General features: G+C 49.4%; 1 protein-coding gene across 1 annotated transcript in view; it reads left to right on the top strand.

Annotated features, from left to right (window-relative positions):
* GPATCH2 (G-patch domain containing 2) overlaps nt 1-26,242 on the top strand; it is a 228,508-nt gene that overhangs the window by 41,621 nt on the left and 160,645 nt on the right. Inside the window, exons 2-3 of the mRNA XM_088454022.1 lie at nt 10,294-10,995; nt 25,643-25,704. Of these exons, the coding sequence (XP_088310148.1) occupies nt 10,294-10,995; nt 25,643-25,704 (764 nt within the window). The remainder of the gene's footprint in view (nt 1-10,293; nt 10,996-25,642; nt 25,705-26,242) is intronic.

Consider the following 26,242-nt stretch of genomic DNA (forward strand, 5'->3'; position numbering starts at 1 on the left):
ACAGAATATAGGCATGCTGCAGCCGCTGTGACACTGTAACGTAGCGTCTCACATGCAGATACACCCGCAGTCACACACAGAATATAGACGTGCTGCAGCCGCTGTGACACTGTAACGTAGCGTCTCACATGCAGATATACCCGCAGTCACACACAGAATATAGACGTGCTGCAGCCGCTGTGACACTGTAACGTAGCGTCTCACATGCAGATACACCCGCAGTCACACACAGAATATAGGCATGCTGCAGCTGCTGTGACACTGTAACGTAGCGTTTCACATGCAGATACACCCGCAGTCACACACAGAATATAGGCATGCTGCAGCCGCTGTGACACTGTAACATAGCGTCTCACATGCAGATACAGCCGCAGTCACACACAGAATATAGGCATGCTGCAGCCGCTGTGACACTGTAACATAGCGTCTCACATGCAGATACACCCGCAGTCACACACAGAATATAGACGTGCTGCAGCCGCTGTGACACTGTAACGTAGCGTCTCACATGCAGATACACCCGCAGTCACACACAGAATATAGGCGTGCTGCAGCCGCTGTGACACTGTAACGTAGCGTCTCACATGCAGATACACCCGCAGTCACACACAGAATATAGACATGCGGCCGCCGCTGTGACACTGTAACGTAGCGTTTCACATGCAGATACACCCGCAGTCACACACAGAATATAGACATACTGCAGCCGCTGTGACACTGTAACGTAGCGTTTCACATGCAGATACACCCGCAGTCACACACAGAATATAGGCATGCTGCAGCCGCTGTGACACTGTAACGTAGCGTCTCACATGCAGATACACCCGCAGTCACAAACAGAATATAGACATGCTGTAACACTGTAACATAGCGTCTCACATGCAGATACACCCGCAGTCACACACAGAATATAGACATGCTGCAGCCGCTGTGACACTGTAACGTAGCGTCTCACATGCAGATACACCCGCAGTCACACACAGAATATAGACATGCCGCAGCCGCTGTGACACTGTAACGTAGCGTCTCACATGCAGATACACCCGAAGTCACACACAGAATGTACACATGCCGCAGCCGCTGTGACACTGTAACGTAGCGTCTCACATGCAGATACACCCGAAGTCACACACAGAATGTACACATGCCGCAGCCACTGTGACACTGTAACGTAGCGTTTCACATGCAGATACACCCGCAGTCACACACAGAATATAGACATGCCGCAGCCGCTGTGACACTGTAACGTGGTGTTTCACATGCAGATACACCCGCAGTCACACAGAATATAGACATGCCGCAGCCGCTGTGACACTGTAACGTAGCGTCTCACATGCAGATACACCCGCAGTCACACACAGAATATAGACATGCTGCAGCCGCTGTGACACTGTAACGTAGCGTCTCACATGCAGATACACCCGCAGTCACAAACAGAATATAGACATGCTGCGGCCGCTGTGACACTGTAACATAGCGTCTCACATGCAGATACACCCGCAGTCACACACAGAATATAGACATGCCGCTGTGACACTGTAACGTAGCGTCTCACATGCAGATACACCCGCAGTCACACACAGAATATAGGCATGCTGCAGCCGCTGTGACACTGTAATGTAGTGTCTCACATACAGATAAACCAGCAGTCACTCACAGAATGTACACATGCCGCAGCCGCTGTGACACTGTAACGTAGCGTCTCACATGCAGATACACCCGCAGTCACACACAGAATATAGACATGCCGCTGTGACACTGTAACGTAGCGTCTCACATGCAGATACACCCGCAGTCACACAGAGCATATAGGCATGCTGCAGCCGCTGTGACACTGTAATGTAGCGTCTCACATACAGATAAACCAGCAGTCACACACAGAATGTACACATGCCGCAGCCGCTGTCACACTGTAACGTAGCGTCTCACATGCTAATACAGCCGCAGTCACACACAGAATATAGACATGCCGCTGTGACACTGTAACGTAGCGTCTCACATGCAGATACACCCGCAGTCTCACACAGAATATAGGCATGCTGCAGCCGCTGTGACACTGTAACGTAGCGTCTCACATGCAGATACACCCGCAGTCACATACAGAATATAGACGTGCTGCAGCCTCTGTGACACTGTAACGTAACGTCTCACATGCAAATACTCCCGCAGTCACACACAGAATATAGGCATGCTGCAGCCGCTGTGACACTGTAACGTAGCGTCTCACATGCAGATACACCCGCAGTCACACACAGAATATAGACGTGCTGCAGCCGCTGTGACACTGTAACGTAGCGTCTCACATGCAGATATACCCGCAGTCACACACAGAATATAGACGTGCTGCAGCCGCTGTGACACTGTAACGTAGCGTCTCACATGCAGATACACCCGCAGTCACACACAGAATATAGGCATGCTGCAGCTGCTGTGACACTGTAACGTAGCGTTTCACATGCAGATACACCCGCAGTCACACACAGAATATAGGCATGCTGCAGCCGCTGTGACACTGTAACATAGCGTCTCACATGCAGATACAGCCGCAGTCACACACAGAATATAGGCATGCTGCAGCCGCTGTGACACTGTAACATAGCGTCTCACATGCAGATACACCAGCAGTCACACACAGAATATAGACGTGCTGCAGCCGCTGTGACACTGTAACGTAGCGTCTCACATGCAGATACACCCGCAGTCACACACAGAATATAGGCATGCCGCAGCCGCTGTCACACTGTAACGTAGCGTCTCACATGCTAATACAGCCGCAGTCACACACAGAATATAGACATGCCGCTGTGACACTGTAACGTAGCGTCTCACATGCAGATACACCCGCAGTCTCACACAGAATATAGGCATGCTGCAGCCGCTGTGACACTGTAACGTAGCGTCTCACATGCAGATACACCCGCAGTCACATACAGAATATAGACGTGCTGCAGCCTCTGTGACACTGTAACGTAACGTCTCACATGCAAATACTCCCGCAGTCACACACAGAATATAGGCATGCTGCAGCCGCTGTGACACTGTAACGTAGCGTCTCACATGCAGATACACCCGCAGTCACACACAGAATATAGACGTGCTGCAGCCGCTGTGACACTGTAACGTAGCGTCTCACATGCAGATATACCCGCAGTCACACACAGAATATAGACGTGCTGCAGCCGCTGTGACACTGTAACGTAGCGTCTCACATGCAGATACACCCGCAGTCACACACAGAATATAGGCATGCTGCAGCTGCTGTGACACTGTAACGTAGCGTTTCACATGCAGATACACCCGCAGTCACACACAGAATATAGGCATGCTGCAGCCGCTGTGACACTGTAACATAGCGTCTCACATGCAGATACAGCCGCAGTCACACACAGAATATAGGCATGCTGCAGCCGCTGTGACACTGTAACATAGCGTCTCACATGCAGATACACCAGCAGTCACACACAGAATATAGACGTGCTGCAGCCGCTGTGACACTGTAACGTAGCGTCTCACATGCAGATACACCCGCAGTCACACACAGAATATAGGCGTGCTGCAGCCGCTGTGACACTGTAACGTAGCGTCTCACATGCAGATACACACGCAGTCACACACAGAATATAGACATGCGGCCGCCGCTGTGACACTGTAACGTAGCGTTTCACATGCAGATACACCCGCAGTCACACACAGAATATAGACATACTGCAGCCGCTGTGACACTGTAACGTAGCGTTTCACATGCAGATACACCCGCAGTCACACACAGAATATAGGCATGCTGCAGCCGCTGTGACACTGTAACGTAGCGTCTCACATGCAGATACACCCGCAGTCACAAACAGAATATAGACATGCTGTAACACTGTAACATAGCGTCTCACATGCAGATACACCCGCAGTCACACACAGAATATAGACATGCTGCAGCCGCTGTGACACTGTAACGTAGCGTCTCACATGCAGATACACCCGCAGTCACACACAGAATATAGACATGCCGCAGCCGCTGTGACACTGTAACGTAGCGTCTCACATGCAGATACACCCGAAGTCACACACAGAATGTACACATGCCGCAGCCGCTGTGACACTGTAACGTAGCGTCTCACATGCAGATACACCCGAAGTCACACACAGAATGTACACATGCCGCAGCCGCTGTGACACTGTAACGTAGCGTTTCACATGCAGATACACCCGCAGTCACACACAGAATATAGACATGCCGCAGCCGCTGTGACACTGTAACGTGGTGTTTCACATGCAGATACACCCGCAGTCACACAGAATATAGACATGCCGCAGCCGCTGTGACACTGTAACGTAGCGTCTCACATGCAGATACACCCGCAGTCACACACAGAATATAGACATGCTGCAGCCGCTGTGACACTGTAACGTAGCGTCTCACATGCAGATACACCCGCAGTCACACACAGAATATAGACATGCCGCAGCCGCTGTGACACTGTAACGTAGCGTCTCACATGCAGATACACCCGCAGTCACACACAGAATATAGACATGCTGCAGCCGCTATGACACTGTAACGTAGCGTCTCACATGCCGATACACCCGCAGTCACACACAGAGTATAGACATGCTGCAGCCGCTGTGACACTGTAACGTAGCGTCTCACATGCAGATACACCCGAAGTCACACACAGAGTATAGACATGCTGCAGCCGCTGTGACACTGTAACGTAGCGTCTCACATGCAGATACACCCGCAGTCACACACATAATATAGGCATGCTGCAGCCGCTGTGACACTGTAACGTAGCGTCTCACATGCAGATACACCCGCAGTCACACACAGAATATAGGCATGCTGCAGCCGCTGTGACACTGTAATGTAGTGTCTCACATACAGATAAACCAGCAGTCACTCACAGAATGTACACATGCCACAGCCGCTGTGACACTGTAACGTAGCGGCTCACATGCAGATACACCCGCAGTCACACACAGAATATAGACATGCCGCTGTGACACTGTAACGTAGCGTCTCACATGCAGATACACCCGCAGTCACACAGAGCATATAGGCATGCTGCAGCCGCTGTGACACTGTAATGTAGCGTCTCACATACAGATAAACCAGCAGTCACACACAGAATGTACACATGCCGCAGCCGCTGTCACACTGTAACGTAGCGTCTCACATGCAGATACAGCCGCAGTCACACACAGAATATAGACATGCCGCTGTGACACTGTAACGTAGCGTCTCACATGCAGATACACCCGCAGTCTCACACAGAATATAGGCATGCTGCAGCCGCTGTGACACTGTAACGTAGCGTCTCACATGCAGATACAGCCGCAGTCACACACAGAATATAGGCATGCTGCAGCCGCTGTGACACTGTAACATAGCGTCTCACATGCAGATACACCCGCAGTCACACACAGAATATAGACGTGCTGCAGCCGCTGTGACACTGTAACGTAGCGTCTCACATGCAGATACACCCGCAGTCACACACAGAATATAGGCGTGCTGCAGCCGCTGTGACACTGTAACGTAGCGTCTCACATGCAGATACACCCGCAGTCACACACAGAATATAGACATGCGGCCGCCGCTGTGACACTGTAACGTAGCGTTTCACATGCAGATACACCCGCAGTCACACACAGAATATAGACATACTGCAGCCACTGTGACACTGTAACGTAGCGTTTCACATGCAGATACACCCGCAGTCACACACAGAATATAGACATACTGCAGCCGCTGTGACACTGTAACGTAGCGTTTCACATGCAGATACACCCGCAGTCACACACAGAATATAGGCATGCTGCAGCCGCTGTGACACTGTAACGTAGCGTTTCACATGCAGATACACCCGCAGTCACACACAGAATATAGGCATGCTGCAGCCGCTGTGACACTGTAACATAGCGTCTCACATGCAGATACACCCGAAGTCACAAACAGAATATAGACATGCTGCAGCCGCTATGACACTGTAACGTAGCGTCTCACATGCAGATACACCCGCAGTCACAAACAGAATATAGACATGCTGTAACACTGTAACATAGCGTCTCACATGCAGATACACCCGCAGTCACACACAGAATATAGACATGCTGCAGCCGCTGTGACACTGTAACGTAGCGTCTCACATGCAGATACACCCGCAGTCACACACAGAATATAGACATGCCGCAGCCGCTGTGACACTGTAACGTAGCGTCTCACATGCAGATACACCCGAAGTCACACACAGAATGTACACATGCCGCAGCCGCTGTGACACTGTAACGTAGCGTCTCACATGCAGATACACCCGAAGTCACACACAGAATGTACACATGCCGCAGCCGCTGTGACACTGTAACGTAGCGTTTCACATGCAGATACACCCGCAGTCACACACAGAATATAGACATGCCGCAGCCGCTGTGACACTGTAACGTGGTGTTTCACATGCAGATACACCCGCAGTCACACAGAATATAGACATGCCGCAGCCGCTGTGACACTGTAACGTAGCGTCTCACATGCAGATACACCCGCAGTCACACACAGAATATAGACATGCTGCAGCCGCTGTGACACTGTAACGTAGCGTCTCACATGCAGATACACCCGCAGTCACACACAGACTATAGACATGCCGCAGCCGCTGTGACACTGTAACGTAGCGTCTCACATGCAGATACACCCGCAGTCACACACAGAATATAGACATGCTGCAGCCGCTATGACACTGTAACGTAGCGTCTCACATGCCGATACACCCGCAGTCACACACAGAGTATAGACATGCTGCAGCCGCTGTGACACTGTAACGTAGCGTCTCACATGCAGATACACCCGAAGTCACACACAGAATGTACACATGCCGCAGCCGCTGTGACACTGTAACATAGCGTCTCACATGCAGATACACCCGCAGTCACACACAGAATATAGGCATGCTGCAGCCGCTGTGACACTGTAACGTAGCGTCTCACATGCCGATACACCCGCAGTCACACACAGAGTATAGACATGCTGCAGCCGCTGTGACACTGTAACGTAGCGTCTCACATGCAGATACACCCGAAGTCACACACAGAATGTACACATGCCGCAGCCGCTGTGACACTGTAACATAGCGTTTTACATGCAGATACACCCGCAGTCACACACAGAATATAGGCATGCTGCAGCCGCTGTGACACTGTAACGTAGCGTCTCACATGCCGATACACCCGCAGTCACACACAGAGTATAGGCATGCTGCAGCCGCTGTGACACTGTAACGTAGCGTCTCACATGCCGATACACCCGCAGTCACACACAGAGTATAGACATGCTGCAGCCGCTGTGACACTGTAACGTAGCGTCTCACATGCAGATACACCCGAAGTCACACACAAAATGTGCACATGCCGCAGCCGCTGTGACACTGTAACATAGCGTTTTACATGCAGATACACCCGCAGTCACACACAGAATATAGACATGCTGCAGCCGCTATGACACTGTAACGTAGCGTCTCACATGCAGATACACCCGCAGTCACACACAGAATATAGGCATGCTGCAGCCGCTGTGACACTGTAACGTAGCGTCTCAAATGCCGATACACCCGCAGTCACACACAGAGTATAGACATGCTGCAGCCGCTGTGACACTGTAACTTAGCGTCTCACATGCAGATACACCCGAAGTCACACACAGAATGTACACATGCCGCAGCCGCTGTGACACTGTAACATAGCGTTTTACATGCAGATACACCCGCAGTCACACACAGAATATAGGCATGCTGCAGCCGCTGTGACACTGTAACGTAGCGTCTCACATGCCGATACACCCGCAGTCACACACAGAATATAGACATGCTGCAGCCGCTGTGACACTGTAACGTAGCGTCTCACATGCAGATACACCCGAAGTCACACACAGAATGTACACATGCCGCAGCCGCTGTGACACTGTAACATAGCGTCTCACATGCAGATACACCCGCAGTCACACACAGAATATAGGCATGCTGCAGCCGCTGTGACACTGTAACGTAGCGTCTCAGATGCCGATACACCCGCAGTCACACACAGAGTATAGACATGCTGCAGCCGCTGTGACACTGTAACGTAGCGTCTCACATGCAGATACACCCGAAGTCACACACAGAATGTACACATGCCGCAGCCGCTGTGACACTGTAACATAGCGTTTTACATGCAGATACACCCGCAGTCACACACAGAATATAGGCATGCTGCAGCCGCTGTGACACTGTAACGTAGCGTCTCACATGCAGATACACCCGCAGTCACACACAGAATATAGGCATGCTGCAGCCGCTGTGACACTATAACGTAGCGTCTCACATGCAGATACACCCGAAGTCACACACAGAATGTACACATGCCGCAGCCGCTGTGACACTGTAACATAGCGTTTTACATGCAGATACACCCGCAGTCACACACAGAATATAGGCATGCTGCAGCCGCTGTGACACTGTAACGTAGCGTCTCACATGCAGATACACCCGCAGTCACACACAGAATATAGGCATGCTGCAGCCGCTGTGACACTATAACGTAGCGTCTCACATGCAGATACACCCGAAGTCACACACAGAATGTACACATGCCGCAGCCGCTGTGACACTGTAACATAGCGTTTTACATACAGATACACCCGCAGTCACACACACAATATAGACGTGCTGCAGATCATGTTAGTCAGCAGTAGCTACTTTGCGAATAAGACGCATTTGTAAAAAGTTGCACGAATAGATACAAGACACTCAGTGCTACAGAGTCACGGCATGGCGCAACTAGAAGGGATGTGTAACGCAGAAGGAGGTAAGATGTATGTGGACACATCTGTGTTCTGTTAGACCTCACCTGTGGACTTGTACCTATATATATTCGTGGAGCGCCTATGTGGCTTTTTTATTGTTAATATTCTATTTTATTTGTAAGGTGTCACAAATGGTTCTCAGCACCGTCTATAGGGATAAGAGAACAAATGTAACAATATTAAACAATGCACATTAAAGAGTTACTGCATATAGACTGGATATAAGTCTGCAGATCTGTATACCAGCGCTCAGGAGCATATGAGGCAGCTGTAATACACTGTACAAGTAAATGTTAATAAATAAGGGTGGAGTGTTGGGGGGAACACAGAAGGGTTGAGGGTCCTGCTTGTAAGAGTTCACATCCTAGGGGCATGCACCCACAGGGTGGCACTAAGCGGGGGGTCCAGGTGACAGCAGAGGCATTAGGAGGACTGATCGGCTTGTGTGACGTTCACCACATGTCAGGAGCAGAACGCGCTAAATCCCGATGGCAGGAGGGTGAGGAGGTGATCAGTGGGGCAGAATGTGCATCGGTTACAGGAAATATCTGATGTTCAAAATTTACAGAAAAAAAGACTGAAAATCACCTGAAAATAAAAATGGATTGTTAGTAAATATACCCCAGAGAGTCTATAATAGAAGATTTTAATCTTAAAATGGCCACACACACATTACAATAAAACTGTTTAAATTGTTAAAGAATTGCAGTGTGAGAGTGACCATTGGCCAGATCAGTCATTCTGAACATTTTCATCTAAAGTGATTGGCTGTGAGTGTGTGTCTGTGAGTGTGTGTCTGTGAGTGTGTGTCTGTGTGTGTGAGTGTCTGCGTGTGAGTGTGTGTGTCTGTGTGCGTGTCTGTCTGTCTGCGTGTGTGAGTGTGTCTGTGAGTGTGTGTCTGTGAGTGTGTGTCTGTGAGTGTGTGTCTGTGAGTGTGTGTCTGTGAGTGTGTGTCTGTGAGTGTGTGTCTGTGAGTGTGTGTCTGTCTGTCTGCGTGTGTCTGTGAGTGTGTGTCTGTGAGTGTGTGTCTGTGAGTGTGTGTCTGTGAGTGTGTGTCTGTGAGTGTGTGTCTGTGTCTGTGTGCGTGTCTGTCTGTCTGCGTGTGAGTGTGTGTCTGTGTCTGTGTGCGTGTCTGTCTGTCTGCGTGTGAGTGTGTGTCTGTGTGCGTGTCTGTCTGTCTGCGTGTGAGTGTGTGTGTGTCTGTGTGTGTATTGTAAATGTAAGATTAACGTCTGACAATCCCACAAACTGTCCTACATGGGGCTTACCCTGCGCTCTGTCACGTCAGTACGACCGGTGGGATTAATGATCGGTCTGTAACACGAGTGGGCCCAGTTGTATATAGATGCGATTGCATAAAACTGCACTTAGTAATGCATTACCACAAATACTGGTACAGGCTGTAGGTTGTGTCATTGCTCTTACCATGTTGTCGGGTTTGCTATTACAGCCTTGTTGTTTCTCTGCAGGCATTTCAGTAGGACTATGGAGGAGCTTGTCCATGATCTTGTGTCAGCGCTGGAAGAGAGCTCCGAACAGGCCAGAGGATGCTTTGCCGACACTGGCGATCACTCCCGGAGCATTTCCTGTCTCCTCAAACGACAAGCACGGAAGCGGCGAGGGAGGAAGAGGCGCTCCGATAATACGCATCACCCATGGGAGACCGGACACTGTCTAAGTGACGGCTCAGAATCCAGTCTAGAAGAACAAAACAAGGACTATCGCGAAAGTCTTAGCAATAATAAGAAAGACAGCGACTCGGATGATCAGCTGCTATTGGCAAAGCGGAGACCGACCTCAAACATTAACAGTATACGTAGCAAACGGCCTTTGTGGCACGAAACGGACCTGGTTGTCGATGCCTTGGGGAGCAGGACTTTGCGGAGGAGAAGGAAAGTGAAGAGGATGGCCATAGACCCACCAGCAGAAGTCACGAGCACACTGACGCTCTCACAAAGCCTCGATCAGTCAATGGACAATGACGCCAAACATTATCAGCACCTGGAACTGGCGAAGAGTAAAATTAAGAAAAGGAAAATTGCTCCTCCCAGACATGGGCCTGAAGTTCCCGATGAGGGAGTTGTGGTGGAAGGGGAAGAAATGGGACATGGACACAAAGACAAGATGGAGTATGAAGAACAGAAGGGCTCGGACGAGAACATGAGTGACAGGTGGTTTTGGGGTGGGGTGTATCATATATTTCTACTTCAGGGTCCATAGGGGGTCCACAGGGTTGACCTTGGGGTTATAGCTGGAACAGGATCCATGGGCACCACACAGTTAAGCTTTTAGCTCCCAGGATGCACTTGGGTCCTCCTCTATACCCCGCCCCCGAGCCACAGGCACCCCAGTGTAAGCTGGTGCCCGGCCGGAGTCGGTCACCGCGCAGGGGGGCTGCAGGAGCAGCCCCCAAAAGCTTTTATTTTAAGTTAAATTTTATTTATTTTTAATCTATTTTTACTACAGACGGCAGCGAAGGGCTGTCTGTACAGACGCCCACGCTGCCGCTCTGATCCCCGACTGGCGCCGCGACGCCAGTACTGATCTGGGGATCGCGGCGGGAGGGCAGAGTCCGTACTAGCCGGACTCTGTCTACCTCCCAGGACTGCTGCCGGAGTCGCCGGGGATTCAGGTAAGCCGCGCGTCGCTGGCTAGCGGCGGCGCGCGGAATGCCTTAAATGCAGTCCTTTAGCCTCCGGTCCGGGGGACAGACCGGAGGCTGCTGGCAGTGGCGGCGGGCCCCCCCCATAACCCGTGGGACCACTAGACCACCAGGGATAACCGGCAAGCGGGAAGCCAGCATCCCTGGGGTTAATGGCCAGCCAGGGGAGGAAGCCTTCCCTGTCAGCGGCTCCTCCCCTCAGCTCAGCGCGCCTTTCAGCACGCAGTCTGGCGTCGCTGAGCTGCAGATTCCTCGGCCACTCCTCCTCTGAGGTCTCCAGCGGCCATTTTCCCAGTGGCAGCGCAGATCTCAGGGAGCACGCGGACCGGTCCCCCTGTGTACCTCTCCCCTGATTAAGGACAGCGTACACAGCACTATAGCCCTCCCAGACACTGAATCTGGGCAGGTTGATTGTAGTGTAAAGGTGCAGTGAGTATATCTTCCTGCATGGTATGTGACTTTTTGCTAGTGCTGCCTGTCTGTGCTTATTTTCCGCTTACTGTCAGCTTATACCTATCCCTTTACTTCTCCTACAAGCCCTGCAGGTGTGTGGGGGAGGGGCGTTTCTACTGACCTCACTTATATAGATCACGTATTTGTGAGGTCCGTCACATACAGTTGTGTGCTACTCAGTGCCATATTGTGGGCTGTTGTTCAGCACACCGGTGAGTGCGTTTTACTTCTACCCTGGTGCCAGATATATAATATATTCTGTCATGTCAGACGAGGAGGTTGAGCGCTCAGTGGCTCCGGTGTTGGCCTCCTGCGGACGCTGTTCTGCAGGAGTAGATAGGGAGGATTTGTCACAGGATGGCCTGTGTAGTCGATGCCAGGTGGCTCCTGGCCCATCCAGACCTTCTCTGGCGCAGGAACCACCGTGGGCGATGTTTTCTCAAGTGCTGGTGTCTATTGCGGACCGTCTGTCGGTCCCGACTGCTCTCCCTACTAGGGCGGTGCCCCAGCCGACCATCCCCCATTCCCCGGGTGTCCCGCAGTTATTGCGGAGTCCTCCTGGGTCTCAATCAGTTGGTCCCTTTGGGGGGTTGCCTATGTATATACAGGCTTCCCCTGTGCCGCAGCAGCCTGTGGTACCTTTTCAGGCCCCTATGGCGACGCCTCCACCATGGGTGGATGTGCTCTCCAACTCCGTGCAAAATTTGGCGGCCGCTTCCTCGGCTTTTCAGTCAATGTTGCAGACTGACATGCCTTCTAGGATTTCTAAACGCCCACTCATGGCACGGGCTGCTCAGGTATCGGACTCAGAGGGTTCCTCAGATGATGGGGAGGTCCCTGATGACACTGACTCGGACGCCTCGGTCCAGGAAATGGATACCAAGTCGTCCATTAATGTGCGAGCACTAGTTAGGGCGGTGCGAGCTATTCTTCTTATAGAGGATGAGGCACCGGTTCCTAGGTCGAAGTTTCCTAGTTTCAAAAAAACTAAGGTGGCTTCTGCGGTGTTTCCCCTGTCTGATCAGTTGACGGATCATATGGCGGTAGCTTGGCAGGCGCCCAGTAAGAGATTCCTTCCTCAGAAGCGGTTGGCTTCTAATTACCCCTTCCCTGAGGCACATTGTAAAAAATGGGAAACTCCACCGGCGGTGGATTCCCATGTCACCCGTTTAACTCGGGGCGCCACCTTACCATTACCGTCGATATCCTCGCTGAAGGATCCCACGGACAGGAAAGTTGAGACTTGCTTAAAGTCTATTTACTCCCTCTCCGGGGCGGTGGCCCGACCGTCCATGGCCATTTCCTGGGTGGCCAAGGCCATTGAGGGGTGGGCCAATGCATTGGAAGATACCTTCCCGGACGACGCTCCGGATGTCCAGCGGGCGTTGTTGGGACAAATGAGGGACGCCGCTTCTTACATTGGAGAAGCTTCTTTAGATGCTAGTCTGCTGACCTCGCGGGTATCGGCTGCAGCGGTGTCTGCCCGCCGATCCTTATGGTTGCGGTCCTGGAGAGCGGACTCTGATTCAAAGAAAGGTCTGGAGGCCTTACCTTTCAATGGGGAATTACTATTTGGTCCGGACTTGGACAAAATAGTGGACACCCTGGCTAAATCCAAGTCGGCCTTCCTCCCTTCGGCGGCACTGCCTGCTAAGGTTCGGAGTTCGGCTTTTCGTTCCTTTCGGGTTCAGGGTAAGGCGAAAGGTCAGTCCTTCCCGAGACAGTCTGCGAGTAAGACGGCCTCTAAACCCAAGAAGCAAGCCTGGAGTGCTCGGCGCCCTTCTTCCAAGCAGGAAGATAAACCTGCGGCCTGATGGGACGGGCCTCCCTCTGGGGGACCTCAGAGTGGGAGGCCGACTTCTTCTATTTGCCCAGTGCTGGCACAATACCACCACGGATGCCTGGGTTCGAGAAGTGGTCTCCCAGGGGTACGCCCTGTCTTTTCGGCACAGACCACCCCACCAGTTTTTCTGCACAAGTCCTTCTCAGGACAAGACCAAGGCGTTACAGGTTCAGGAGGCTATAGAGTCCTTGCTGAAAGCAGGGGTCATTGTTCCCGTTCCTCTATCACAACGAGGGACGGGGTATTATTCGTCTCTGTTTCTGGTGCAGAAACCCAATGGTTCTCATCGCCCTATCCTCAACTTGAAGTCTCTGAACAAATTCCTCAGAGTTCCCAAGTTCAGGATGGAAACGTTACGTTCCATCATTCTGGCGATGGAACCGGGGGATTACATGGTGTCCCTGGACATCCAGGACGCCTACCTCCATGTTCCGATAGCATCTTCACACCAGCGATATCTGAGGTTCGCTATCCTTCAACACCACTATCAGTTCCGGGCGCTACCCTTTGGTCTCTCCACGGCACCGAGGGTGTTCACGAAGATTATGGCGGTCATGGCCGCACATCTTCGGAACCAGAATGTACGGCTGCTGCCGTACCTGGACGACCTCCTGTTGCTGGCGAGCTCCCCGGAGGTACTGCTTCAACATCTCCACCTGACGATCGCTTGCCTGCAAGCACACGGGTGGTTGATAAATTGGAAAAAGTCCTCCCTGATTCCATCACAGCGGATGGTTCATTTGGGAGCCCTGCTGGATTCGCGTCAGCAAAGGATCTTCCTGACTCCGGAGAAGGTCGCCTCACTACAGCTGCGGATACGCAGTTGCCTGAGCCGTTGCCGCCTGTCGGTCCATTCGGCTATGAGAGTTCTGGGGTCCATGGTGTCGACATTCGACATGGTGGAATTTGCCCAGTTCCATTCCCGGCCCCTGCAGGGGCTGATTCTATCAGAATGGAACGGGTTACCTCACCGGATCCGCTCTCAGGTGCTGGTGTTGTCTCCGGACGTTCGGCTATCTTTGGCTTGGTGGCTTCAGACAGCTCATCTGGTCGAGGGGCGCCCATTTTGGGTCCCGGACTGGGTCCTGCTCACGACGGATGCCAGTCTCCGGGGTTGGGGGGCAGTGACCGGCTCTTTGTCGCTTCAGGGTCGTTGGTCAGCGGAAGAAGCACTTCTCCCCATCAACATCCTGGAACTGCGGGCAGTATACAAGGCCCTGCAGTCGTCCGGCCCCGCTCTTCACGGAAGGGCGGTACAGGTGCAGTCCGACAACGCCACCACGGTGGCGTATATCAATCACCAAGGCGGAACTCGCAGTCAGGCAGCGATGTCGGAGGTGTCTCGTATCCTGTCTTGGGCGGAGGGTCACATTCCAGTGATCTCGGCGGTCTTCATCCCCGGAGTCCTCAATTGGGAGGCGGACTTCCTCAGCCGTCACGACGTGCATCCCGGGGAATGGTCGCTTCACCCAGAGGTGTTTCAGCTACTCGTGGACAGGTGGGGACTGCCGGAGCTGGACTTGATGGCCTCCCGTCACAATCACAAGTTGCCCGTTTACGGGTCAAGGACAAGAGACGCAGGTGCAAGTCTGGTGGACGCGCTGTCGCTGACATGGACGTTTCACCTGGCGTATCTGTTTCCTCCGATATCCCTGCTTCCTCGGGTTCTGCGGAAATTCAAGCAGGACGGCGGCATGCTCGTGCTGGTAGCTCCGGCCTGGCCCAGACGTCCTTGGTACTCCGATCTGAGGAGCCTCTCCATCGACGTTCCGTACCTTCTTCCTCAACGTCGGGACCTGTTGTCTCAGGGGCCCTGCCTTTACCCGGATCTGGGTCGGCTGTCTTTGACGGCGTGGCTCTTGAGACAGCCGTCTTGAGGTCTCGGGGCTTCTCCAGTTCGGTTATTGGTACGATGCTCAGGGCACGCAAGCCTGCTTCAGCACGGATTTATCACAGAGTGTGGCACACTTACTTTCAGTGGTGTGAGTCCAGACTTTATGATCCTCAGGTGTTCCGAGTTTCTAGGATCTTGGAATTTCTTCAGTCAGGATTGGATCTCGGCTTACGCCTTGCATCTCTGAAGGTTCATGTGTCCGCCTTGTCCGTGTGGTTTCAACGGCGGATTGCAATACTACCAGACGTTCACACCTTTTTCCAAGGTGTTATCAGGATCCAGCCTCCCTTTGTGCCTCCGGTGGCTCCTTGGGACTTGGCGGTGGTGCTACGGGTCCTGCAGGGTCCTCCGTTTGAGCCTCTTGAGGCGGTGGAGCTCAAGTGGCTGACATTTAAGACGGTTTTTCTCCTGGCAATTGCTTCGGCCAGGAGGGTGTCTGAATTGGGGGCGCTTTCCTGTCGCCCTCCTTTCCTAATTTTTCACCAGGACAGAGCGGTGCTCCGCACTCGTCCTGAGTTTTTGCCCAAAGTGGTCTCGAAGTTCCATATTAATCAGGAACTTGTTGTGCCAGCTTTTCAGTCCCCTGATCTTTCAGCTGGTGAGACTTCCTTAGATGTGGTCCGGGCGCTTAGAATTTATGTAGACCGGACGGCTTCGGTTAGGAAGTCTGATTCCTTGTTTATCCTCTTTGGTTTTCACAAGAGGGGTTGGCCTGCCAACAAACAAACGTTAGCCCGTTGGCTTCGTTCCGTTATTTGTGAGGCTTATGCACAGGAGGGCTTACCTGTGCCAGCCTCTGTTAAGGCTCATTCCACTCGTTCTGTGGGTCCCTCTTGGGCTGCTAGACGTGGCGCTTCTGCTGTTCAGCTGTGTAGGGCGGCCACTTGGTCTTCAATTCAGACGTTTTTGAGGTTCTATGCGTTTGACACCTTTGCCTCTCAGGATGCATCCTTTGGGCGCCGGGTACTCCTTTCAGCACAGGAGCGTCCCCGCCCTTAGTTGTACTGCTTTGGGACATCCCCAAGGTCAACCCTGTGGACCCCCTATGGACCCTGAAGTAGAAAACAAGAGATATGGTAAGAACTTACCTTTGTTATCTCTGTTTCTACGAAGTCCATAGGGTCCACAGGGCGCCCGCCCTGACGCACCTGGCTTCAAATGGGCTGTGTGGCTGGTCACCGGTTTTCCGTCTCCTATTGCTGTGAGTATGGTTTCTTGTGTGTTCCAGTCTTCCTTCTCTCTGTTCCATATTCTCCTCCGGCCTAGGCTGCTTACCAACTGGGGTGCCTGTGGCTCGGGGGCGGGGTATAGAGGAGGACCCAAGTGCATCCTGGGAGCTAAAAGCTTAACTGTGTGGTGCCCATGGATCCTGTTCCAGCTATAACCCCAAGGTCAACCCTGTGGACCCTATGGACTTCGTAGAAACAGAGATAACAAAGGTAAGTTCTTACCATATCTCTTGTTTTCTGCAGTGACGTCCTAGAATAGGGGTGCTCAGGGAGCCTCTCGTCAGTCCGGTTTGGTACTATATTGTGCAGCGTGGGCCCCTAGTAGCAATGTGTAATTCTGGCATTGTTATTGGTAGAATGGCCATTACGCGTAGTACTTCAGGCCAATGTTATTTATATTAGGCCATAGGTGTTTGCACAAATTGTCTGTCCCATTTAATATTTGATTGTGGTTCATCAGACTTTGGTGGCCACACTGGGCACGGACCCCACACGGTGCACTAGATGTGTCTTATATAGGGCCCGTTAGAGACAGGGTAGTGGTAGTGTGGCGCAGGTGGTCACTATCCTATGACATGTAACCGGCCCATGTGGGTTCAGTTCTATCTGCCCTGTGCGTCACTAGTTATAATGTACACATTGCGTGTGATGCCTCCTATTAACTTTTTCCCATATATTGACTTGAGTTCGCCTCCCAGGTTGAAGGAGGGGCCAGTATAATCCAATAGGTCTCTAGCTTCCATTGTGTTATATTGCTGATAGAACATAAAAGCAAACATCTGATTGGTTAATATTGCAACACCACTTTTTCCTTGTCACAAATTTCCCACATAGTTGTGTGTCCCACCTCTGCCTATAGAGGGGAGGGTCTGTCCCACCTCTGCCTACATTTGGGTTCTTCTGAGCCAGTAACACCCCATGCCGCTGTTCTCCTACGCCATCGTAATAAAGAAGCGGCATTGAGAGCGAGGGGAATAGAAAGCTAAGACTGTACACATAGCCGGCGTCATTTTATTGGAGACCATTGTAATATTTGGTGAGATGTTTGATAGAGGTGACACGTGCTGAAATACATCATCATTTCTCTGCAGTATAAAGGCTAAGAAGCGAAACACTATGGGCTAAATGTAATGGGGTGAGAGGGTAGAACATGGGAGAGTTTAGCAGTAACACTATGACATTGGTCCAGTTTTATCTTCAAAATGGGAAAACATCTGGATGAGAGTTTAAATCGTGAGAGGTTTGAGTCTAAAGTCTATGAACATTCGCGTTTTCCTGTTCTCGGACCTTATTACATTGGCCGAGCTTAGAGCGTGTCCGAGGTTACTGCTAAACTCTCACCCTATGACATTTGGCCCTATGTATTAAACTACTGAGTAAAGTGTTTTGTTTGAGGATGCGCTCTGTGCGGCATTGTATAACTTGTGTCTGAGAGGGGCCTGATTCACCAGTAAAGTTCCATCACTTAGTTATATAATATTCCTCTGACCATTATTTAGTGCTGGCTGCTTGATAATAAATCACATGTCTTTCTGCACTGCTGACGTTGGGCCAGTAAGTATTTATACACCACATACAGAGGTGTCCTTGCTCGTCTCTATGCCTGGCGCGAGTGAGCTGCCAGCGTCGGGCGTCTTTGTGCCGAATGAGACTAGGAAGCATCGGGAGACTCTGCTGATTAATGTGATATGTGACACTTTTATATCTGTGCGCAACGGATAATGTATATGGCACTTGGCGTAGAAAAAAGCTGCGGCCGCTGCTGCATAGCATTGCGCATGCTGATTGGGAGACTAAGTCGCACACAGATATATATGTGTCATATATGACATTAATCAGCACAGTCTCCAGGTGTTTCCTAGTTGCATCGCATTGCGACTTAGGGGCGTATTCAGTTAGGTGCGAAAAGCCGTTTTATGCCATAAAGTATCTCCAGTGACGTCCTTTCGCCATGCGAAAAGTTTCCTCCATATTCAATTCCGGAGACTTTTCGCCGGTGCGTAAACTTAATGCATTGGTACCTGCGAAAAAGTTTCGCCTATGAATAGGTGTCAAAAAAAAAAAGTGCGGAATTGGGGTTTTGGGGTGCATACCTCGGAAAACCCCACCTGCAGTCTCCCAAAGGCTAACTGCGTCAAAAATAGTTTCAAAAATACTGTAGATCACCCCAAAAAAGTACTTGCGGCAGGTGTATTTAAGTTTGCAGGTGATTGTGACAGGTGGATTTTTTATGTTTTTTTAAAAGTTCACTTTAGCAACTTTAAAATATGCTAGCACCCATTGTCATGTACCCCAAATATGCTAGCACCCATTGTCACGTACCCCAAATATGTTAGCACCCATTGTCACTTACCCCAAATATGCTAGCACCCATTGTCACTTACCCCAAATATGCTAGCACCCATTGTCACTTACCCCAAATAAGCTAGCACCCATTGTCACATACCCCAAATATGCTAGCACCCATTGTCACTTACCCCAAATATGCTAGCACCCATTGTCACATACCCCAAATATGCTAGCACCCATTGTCACATACCCCAAATATGCTAGAACCCATTGTCACTTACCCCAAATATGCTAGCACCCATTGTCACTTACCCCAAATATGCTAGCACCCATTGTCACATACCCCAAATATGCTAGCACCCATTATCACATTCCCCAAATATGCTAGCACCCATTGTCACTTACCCCAAATATGCTAGCACCCATTGTCACTTACCCCAAATATGCTAGCACCCATTGTCACTTACCCCAAATATGCTAGCACCCATTGTCACATACACCAAATAAGCTAGCACCCATTGTCACTTACCCCAAATATGCTAGCACCCATTGTCACTTACCCCAAATATGCTAGCACCCATTGTCACATACCCCAAATATGCTAGCACCCATTGTCACATACCCCAAATATGCTAGCACCCATTGTCACATACCCCAAATATGCTAGCACCCATTGTCACATACCCCAAATATGCTAGCACCCATTGTCACATACCCCAAATATGCTAGCACCCATTGTCACATACCCCAAATATGCTAGCACCCATTGTTACATACCCCAAATATGCTAGCACCCATTGTCACATACCCCAAATAAGCTAGCACTCATTGTCACATACCCCAAATATGCTAGCACCCATTGTCACATACCCCAAATATGCTAGCACCCATTGTCACATACCCCAAATATGCTAGCACCCATTGTCACTTACCCAAAATATGCTAGCACCCATTGTCACATACCCCAAATAAGCTAGCACCCATTGTCACATACCCCAAATATGCTAGCACCCATTGTCACTTACCCCAAATATGCTAGCACCCATTGTCACATACCCCAAATATGCTAGCACCCATTGTCACATACCCCAAATATGCTAGCACCCATTGTCACATACCCCAAATATGCTAGCACCCATTGTCACATACCCCAAATAAGCTAGCACTCATTGTCACATACCCCAAATATGCTAGCACCCATTGTCACATACCCCAAATATGCTAGCACCCATTGTCACTTACCCCAAATATGCTAGCACCCATTGTCACTTACCCAAAATATGCTAGCACCCATTGTCACATACCCCAAATAAGCTAGCACCCATTGTCACATACCCCAAATATGCTAGCACCCATTGTCACTTACCCCAAATATGCTAGCACCCATTGTCACATACCCCAAATATGCTAGCACCCATTGTCACATACCCCAAATATGCTAGCACCCATTGTCACTTACCCAAAATATGCTAGCACCCATTGTCACTTACCCCAAATATGCTAGCACCCATTGTCACTTACCCCAAATATGCTAGCACCCATTGTCACATACCCCAAATATGCTAGCACCCATTGTCACATACCCCAAATATGCTAGCACCCATTGTCACATACCCCAAATATGCTAGCACCCATTGTCACATACCCCAAATAAGCTAGCACTCATTGTCACATACCCCAAATATGCTAGCACCCATTGTCACATACCCCAAATATGCTAGCACCCATTGTCACTTACCCCAAATATGCTAGCACCCATTGTCACTTACCCAAAATATGCTAGCACCCATTGTCACATACCCCAAATATGCTAGCACCCATTGTCACATACCCCAAATATGCTAGCACCCATTGTCACTTACCCCAAATATGCTAGCACCCATTGTCACATACCCCAAATATGCTAGCACCCATTGTCACATACCCCAAATATGCTAGCACCCATTGTCACTTACCCAAAATATGCTAGCACCCATTGTCACATACCCCAAATATGCTAGCACCCATTGTCACATACCCCAAATATGCTAGCACCCATTGTCACATACCCCAAATATGCTAGCACCCATTGTCACATACCCCAAATATGCTAGCACCCATTGTCACATACCCCAAATATGCTAGCACCCATTGTCACATACCCCAAATAAGCTAGCACCCATTGTCACATACCCCAAATATGCTAGCACCCATTGTCACATACCCCAAATATGCTAGCACCCATTGTCACATACCCCAAATATGCTAGCACCCATTGTCACATACCCCAAATATGCTAGCACCCATTGTCACATACCCCAAATATGCTAGCACCCATTGTCACATACCCCAAATATGCTAGCACCCATTGTCACATACCCCAAATAAGCTGGGACTACTTATTTTCACCAAAAAAACCTGCTAAATGCTCTTCACCACTTATGCAAAGACGCTAAATAGCAGCTATTGAGATCATTTAAGTACCCCAAATACCTTCAGCAGGCCTATTCGGGGGTATCTATAGTGATCCCCAATGTCAGTGCATCTTCTGGGGGCTGTCAGGCTGATTTCCCCAAATCTGACTTTTCGCATGTTACAGTTTCGTCGGGTCCCGTTTTCACTGATTTCTAATTGAATGCGGGGATAATGCACGATACTTTTTCACCCTGAAATCCAGCAATGTCGGTGAAAAGTACAGGACTAATTGAATATGCCCCTTAGATGCACAAAAAGACGCAAAAAAGATGCCTGGCACTGACAGAGGCTCACGCGACCAGTTGCGCCACGAGGGGCTGTAGCAAAGATGAGTGAGGACACAACTGTAATAAACCTACGGTTAAATATTCTCACTTACTAAATGAGCTATGACTAAGGAGAGATTGTCGTCCATCAGTGGGGGGTTTTTTCCCCAGGTTTAAAACATTCTGGTTTATATATTTCTCCATTAATGATTCATTTCATAGTTTCAGTAAAATCTTCAAAAATGGCACATTTGGCATCAGTATATAAAACACTATGATGAAGCAGACAGCCATGGTGAAACGCGTTGGGGATCTGTCAGACTATTGAATTTTCATTATTCTCTTTATGCTTTGTTTTTATTGTTTTATACATTGATCATTATTTTCTTTGCTTTGTTTTTATTGTTTTATACATTGATCATTATTTTCTTTGCTTTGTTTTTATTGTTTTATACATTGATCATTATTTTCTTTGCTTTGTTTTTATTGTTTTATACATTGATCATTATTTTCTTTGCTTTGTTTTTATTGTTTTATACATTGAAGCCAACTGTTGTTACAATTTTGCTGAGTCTGCAAAGTGAATATTTATTTTTCTTGGATTTAGAAAACAATTATTTCTACAATGGGAGAGTTACAAAACTCCAGGACAATTCTTCATCATTCAAACAATAAATAAATATTCTACATTTTAAACCTTAAAAAAGCCCAAATTCATAGCTCATTTATTGAGTAAGGAGATATAGCCATCGGCATATTATATGGTTTGGGAGTTCACATCCCTACATAAAGATTTACAAATGCGCCAGAGATTTTCTTTTTGATGGTTCATGTTGTTTTTTTTGGGGAAAGCTTCTTTTTCTCCTCGGCTGCGGACTTAGGACCTGATTCAGACTCGGTCGCTAAGGCGTGATCGCTCGCTGCCAGGTGATTGTTGCTCAGTGTGCTTGCGTCTAATTTTCTGTGCGCATGCGCAAGCCAGTATCAGCGTTGGGGAATCGTGCGCTCGTAGTACACAGAGTGCCCGCTAGTTTGAGTGACAGATAGTGCCGTTTGTGGGTGGTAACAGGGGATGGTGCTTGTAAACGGGGGAGTGGTGTTGCGGACGCAGGTGTCTCAGGCCACCAAAACGCTGTTTAAAGGGCGTGCATAATTAGCAAAGTAGCGTCATTGTACACGTCGTCTGCATGTATTTCAGCCCGCACTGATCACAGTGCTTGCGGTGGGGAAAGGCAACCCCAAGGGCTGCGAGTAGCTTCGATTGCTTTCGATGTTACCGATTAATCCTACAATTCCTGGAGATGACGTGTGTTGCGAGTGGAAAGGGGACGTCTTTATACACTTGCGAACGCTCAGTGCTGTAGCTCGCTAAGCCACAGAGGGCGTCCTTACGCCATGCAGTGCGAGCGTTTATTTTAAATATACCCGGCCCCTTTTTGCCAGTGAGCAGCCGCATCTGGTGATCAGGTGTGAATGAGCTCCATAGACCCCTCCATCTGGTGATCAGGTCTGAATGAGCTCCTTAGACCCCTCCATCTTGTGATCAGGTCTGAATGAGCTCCTTAGACCCCTCCATCTTGTGATCAGGTCTGAATGAGCTCCTTAGACCCCTCCATCTTGTGATCAGGTCTGAATGAGCTCCATAGACCCCTCCATCTTGTGATCAGGTCTGAATGAGCTCCTTAGACCCCTCCATCTTGTGATCAGGTCTGAATGAGCTCCTTAGACCCCTCCATCTTGTGATCAGGTCTGAATGAGCTCCTTAGACCCCTCCATCTTGTGATCATGTCTGAATGAGCTCCTTAGACCCCTCCATCTTGTGATCAGGTCTGAATGAGCTCCTTAGACCCCTCCATCTTGTGATCAGGTCTGAATGAGCTCCTTAGACCCCTCCATCTTGTGATCAGGTCTGAATGAGCTCCTTAGACCCCTCCATCTTGTGATCAGGTCTGAATGAGCTCCTTAGACCCCTCCATCTTGTGATCAGGTCTGAATGAGCTCCTTAGACCCCTCCATCTTGTGATCAGGTCTGAATGAGCTCCTTAGACCCCTCCATCTTGTGATCAGGTCTGAATGAGCTCCTTAGACCCCTCCATCTTGTGATCAGGTCTGAATGAGCTCCTTAGACCCCTCCATCTTGTGATCAGGTCTGAATGAGCTCCTTAGACCCCTCCATCTTGTGATCAGGTCTTTAGACCCCTCCATCTTGTGATCAGGTCTGAATGAGCTCTTTAGACCTCTCCATCTTGTGATCAGGTCTGAATGAGCTCCTTAGACCTCTCCATCTTGTGATCAGGTCTGAATGAGCTCCTTAGACCCCTCCATCTTGTGATCAGGTCTGAATGAGCTCCTTAGACCCCTCCATCTTGTGATCAGGTCTGATTGAGCTCCTTAGACCCCTCCATCTTGTGATCAGGTCTGAATGAGCTCCTTAGAGCCCTCCATCTTGTGATCAGGTCTGAATGAGCTCCTTAGAGCCCTCCATCTTGTGATCAGGTCTGAATGAGCTCCTTAGAGCCCTCCATCTTGTGATCAGGTCTGAATGAGCTCCTTAGACCCCTCCATCTTGTGATCAGGTCTGAATGGGCTCTTTAGACCTCTCCATCTTGTGATCAGGTCTGAATGAGCTCTTTAGACCTCTCCATCTTGTGATCAGGTCTGAATGAGCTCTTTAGACCTCTCCATCTTGTGATCAGGTCTGAATGAGCTCTTTAGACCTCTCCATCTTGTGATCAGGTCTGAATGAGCTCCTTAGACCTCTCCATCTTGTGATCAGGTCTGAATGAGCTCCTTAGACTTCTCCATCTTGTGATCAGGTCTGAATGAGCTCCTTAGACCTCTCCATCTTGTGATCAGGTCTGAATGAGCTCCTTAGACTTCTCCATCTTGTGATCAGGTCTGAATGAGCTCCTTAGACCTCTCCATCTTGTGCCAGCTACTCATATTTTTTTTCAATAAATCCGTTGTATTATTATTGTATAGTTTGGGTAATGTGTTGGAATATGACTGATATTACCATGGTGTCATAATTTCCATGTAATTAGTATTGATGATTGCCCATAGACAATGGCCCATAGAATAAAATTCCTTTTGTTCTAAGCACAGATGCAAAAACAAAAATTGCAGCAGAGTCCTTTTAGCATATTGTGGAACATCGTGTAAATCTTGACGTTTTGCTGCGCGATTCCTTGAGGCAATCCGCAGACTGAAATGCGCAGTCTGTAGGTGCACGATGCTGACGCCATTTTTTGACTTTGTTTTCCATATTTGTGCCACAGTGACTAGTGCTAGGTTCCAGATTAGGACACTGGTAACGTAGCCCCGGTAACCTTGCGGTACATTCTGATTTGTGCTGCTGACTAGTTTCAGGCCTTGCACATAATCCTGTGTCTTCAGGGCGCGGTGTTTTATATGCAGGAGCGAGGCCTCTGACGGCGTTCTAGTGCAGATAGTGTTCTGGGATCAGACTACATGGCTCCAGATAATAAAATTCATCCATTGTGTCAGCACCTCTATACAGGCGCATCTGGCTCCCTGTCAGGGTCCCATTACATTTTCCAGCTTTTATGTGCCAAAAATAATATGCTCCCTTGTTCATAAAACCGTGGAATTACAAACAAATTTGATTTATCTCCCAGGTTATTTTATTTGCTATTTAAAAGATAGTCAATGAATATTATATATTTTTCCCTTATAATAAATCTTTTTATTTTTTGTGCCATTTCCAGCGAATCCAGCAGCATTAGCAGCAGCGATGCCGGATTGTTTACGAACGACGAGGGACGCCAAGGTACTGAAATATTTATACTCTGCTTGCCGAATTAAGTCTAATTGAAACGTGCTAATTAGTGAAACATTTTACGCCTTCTAATTAATACTGTCAGAGAAGACCAAATATTGCAGGTTTTCTGCGCTGTGACAGGAGTGTAATCTCTGATCTGATGTGTAATAGTATTACTTCCTAATGATTCTTATTCCAGCAAATCATTGTTTACCTAATGTAACGGTCCATATGATTATCTGCCAGGGACGGGAAGCCGGTGGCTGTAATTAGAGAGACTGCCTGCTCCAACCTCTCTGATGGAGAGGTTAATACATAGCTGAATATTAAACAAAAAATAATAATTATATTCACATATACTGTACATACATTTTTATATATATATATTTCTTCTTAAGGGTCCATAGGCTCCACAGGGAGACCTTGGGGTGTAGGTGGAGGATCAGGAATCCGGGCACCACGCAGTTAAAGCTTTAGCTCCCAGGATGCATCGGTCCATCCCCCTGTACCCCGCCCTTGAGCCAGAGGCACCTCAGTTTCGTTGGTG

The sequence above is a fragment of the Taudactylus pleione genome, unplaced genomic scaffold (assembly GCF_031769625.1).
Source record: "Taudactylus pleione unplaced genomic scaffold, aTauple2 ptg000608l, whole genome shotgun sequence".
Classification (NCBI taxonomy): domain Eukaryota; kingdom Metazoa; phylum Chordata; class Amphibia; order Anura; family Myobatrachidae; genus Taudactylus; species Taudactylus pleione.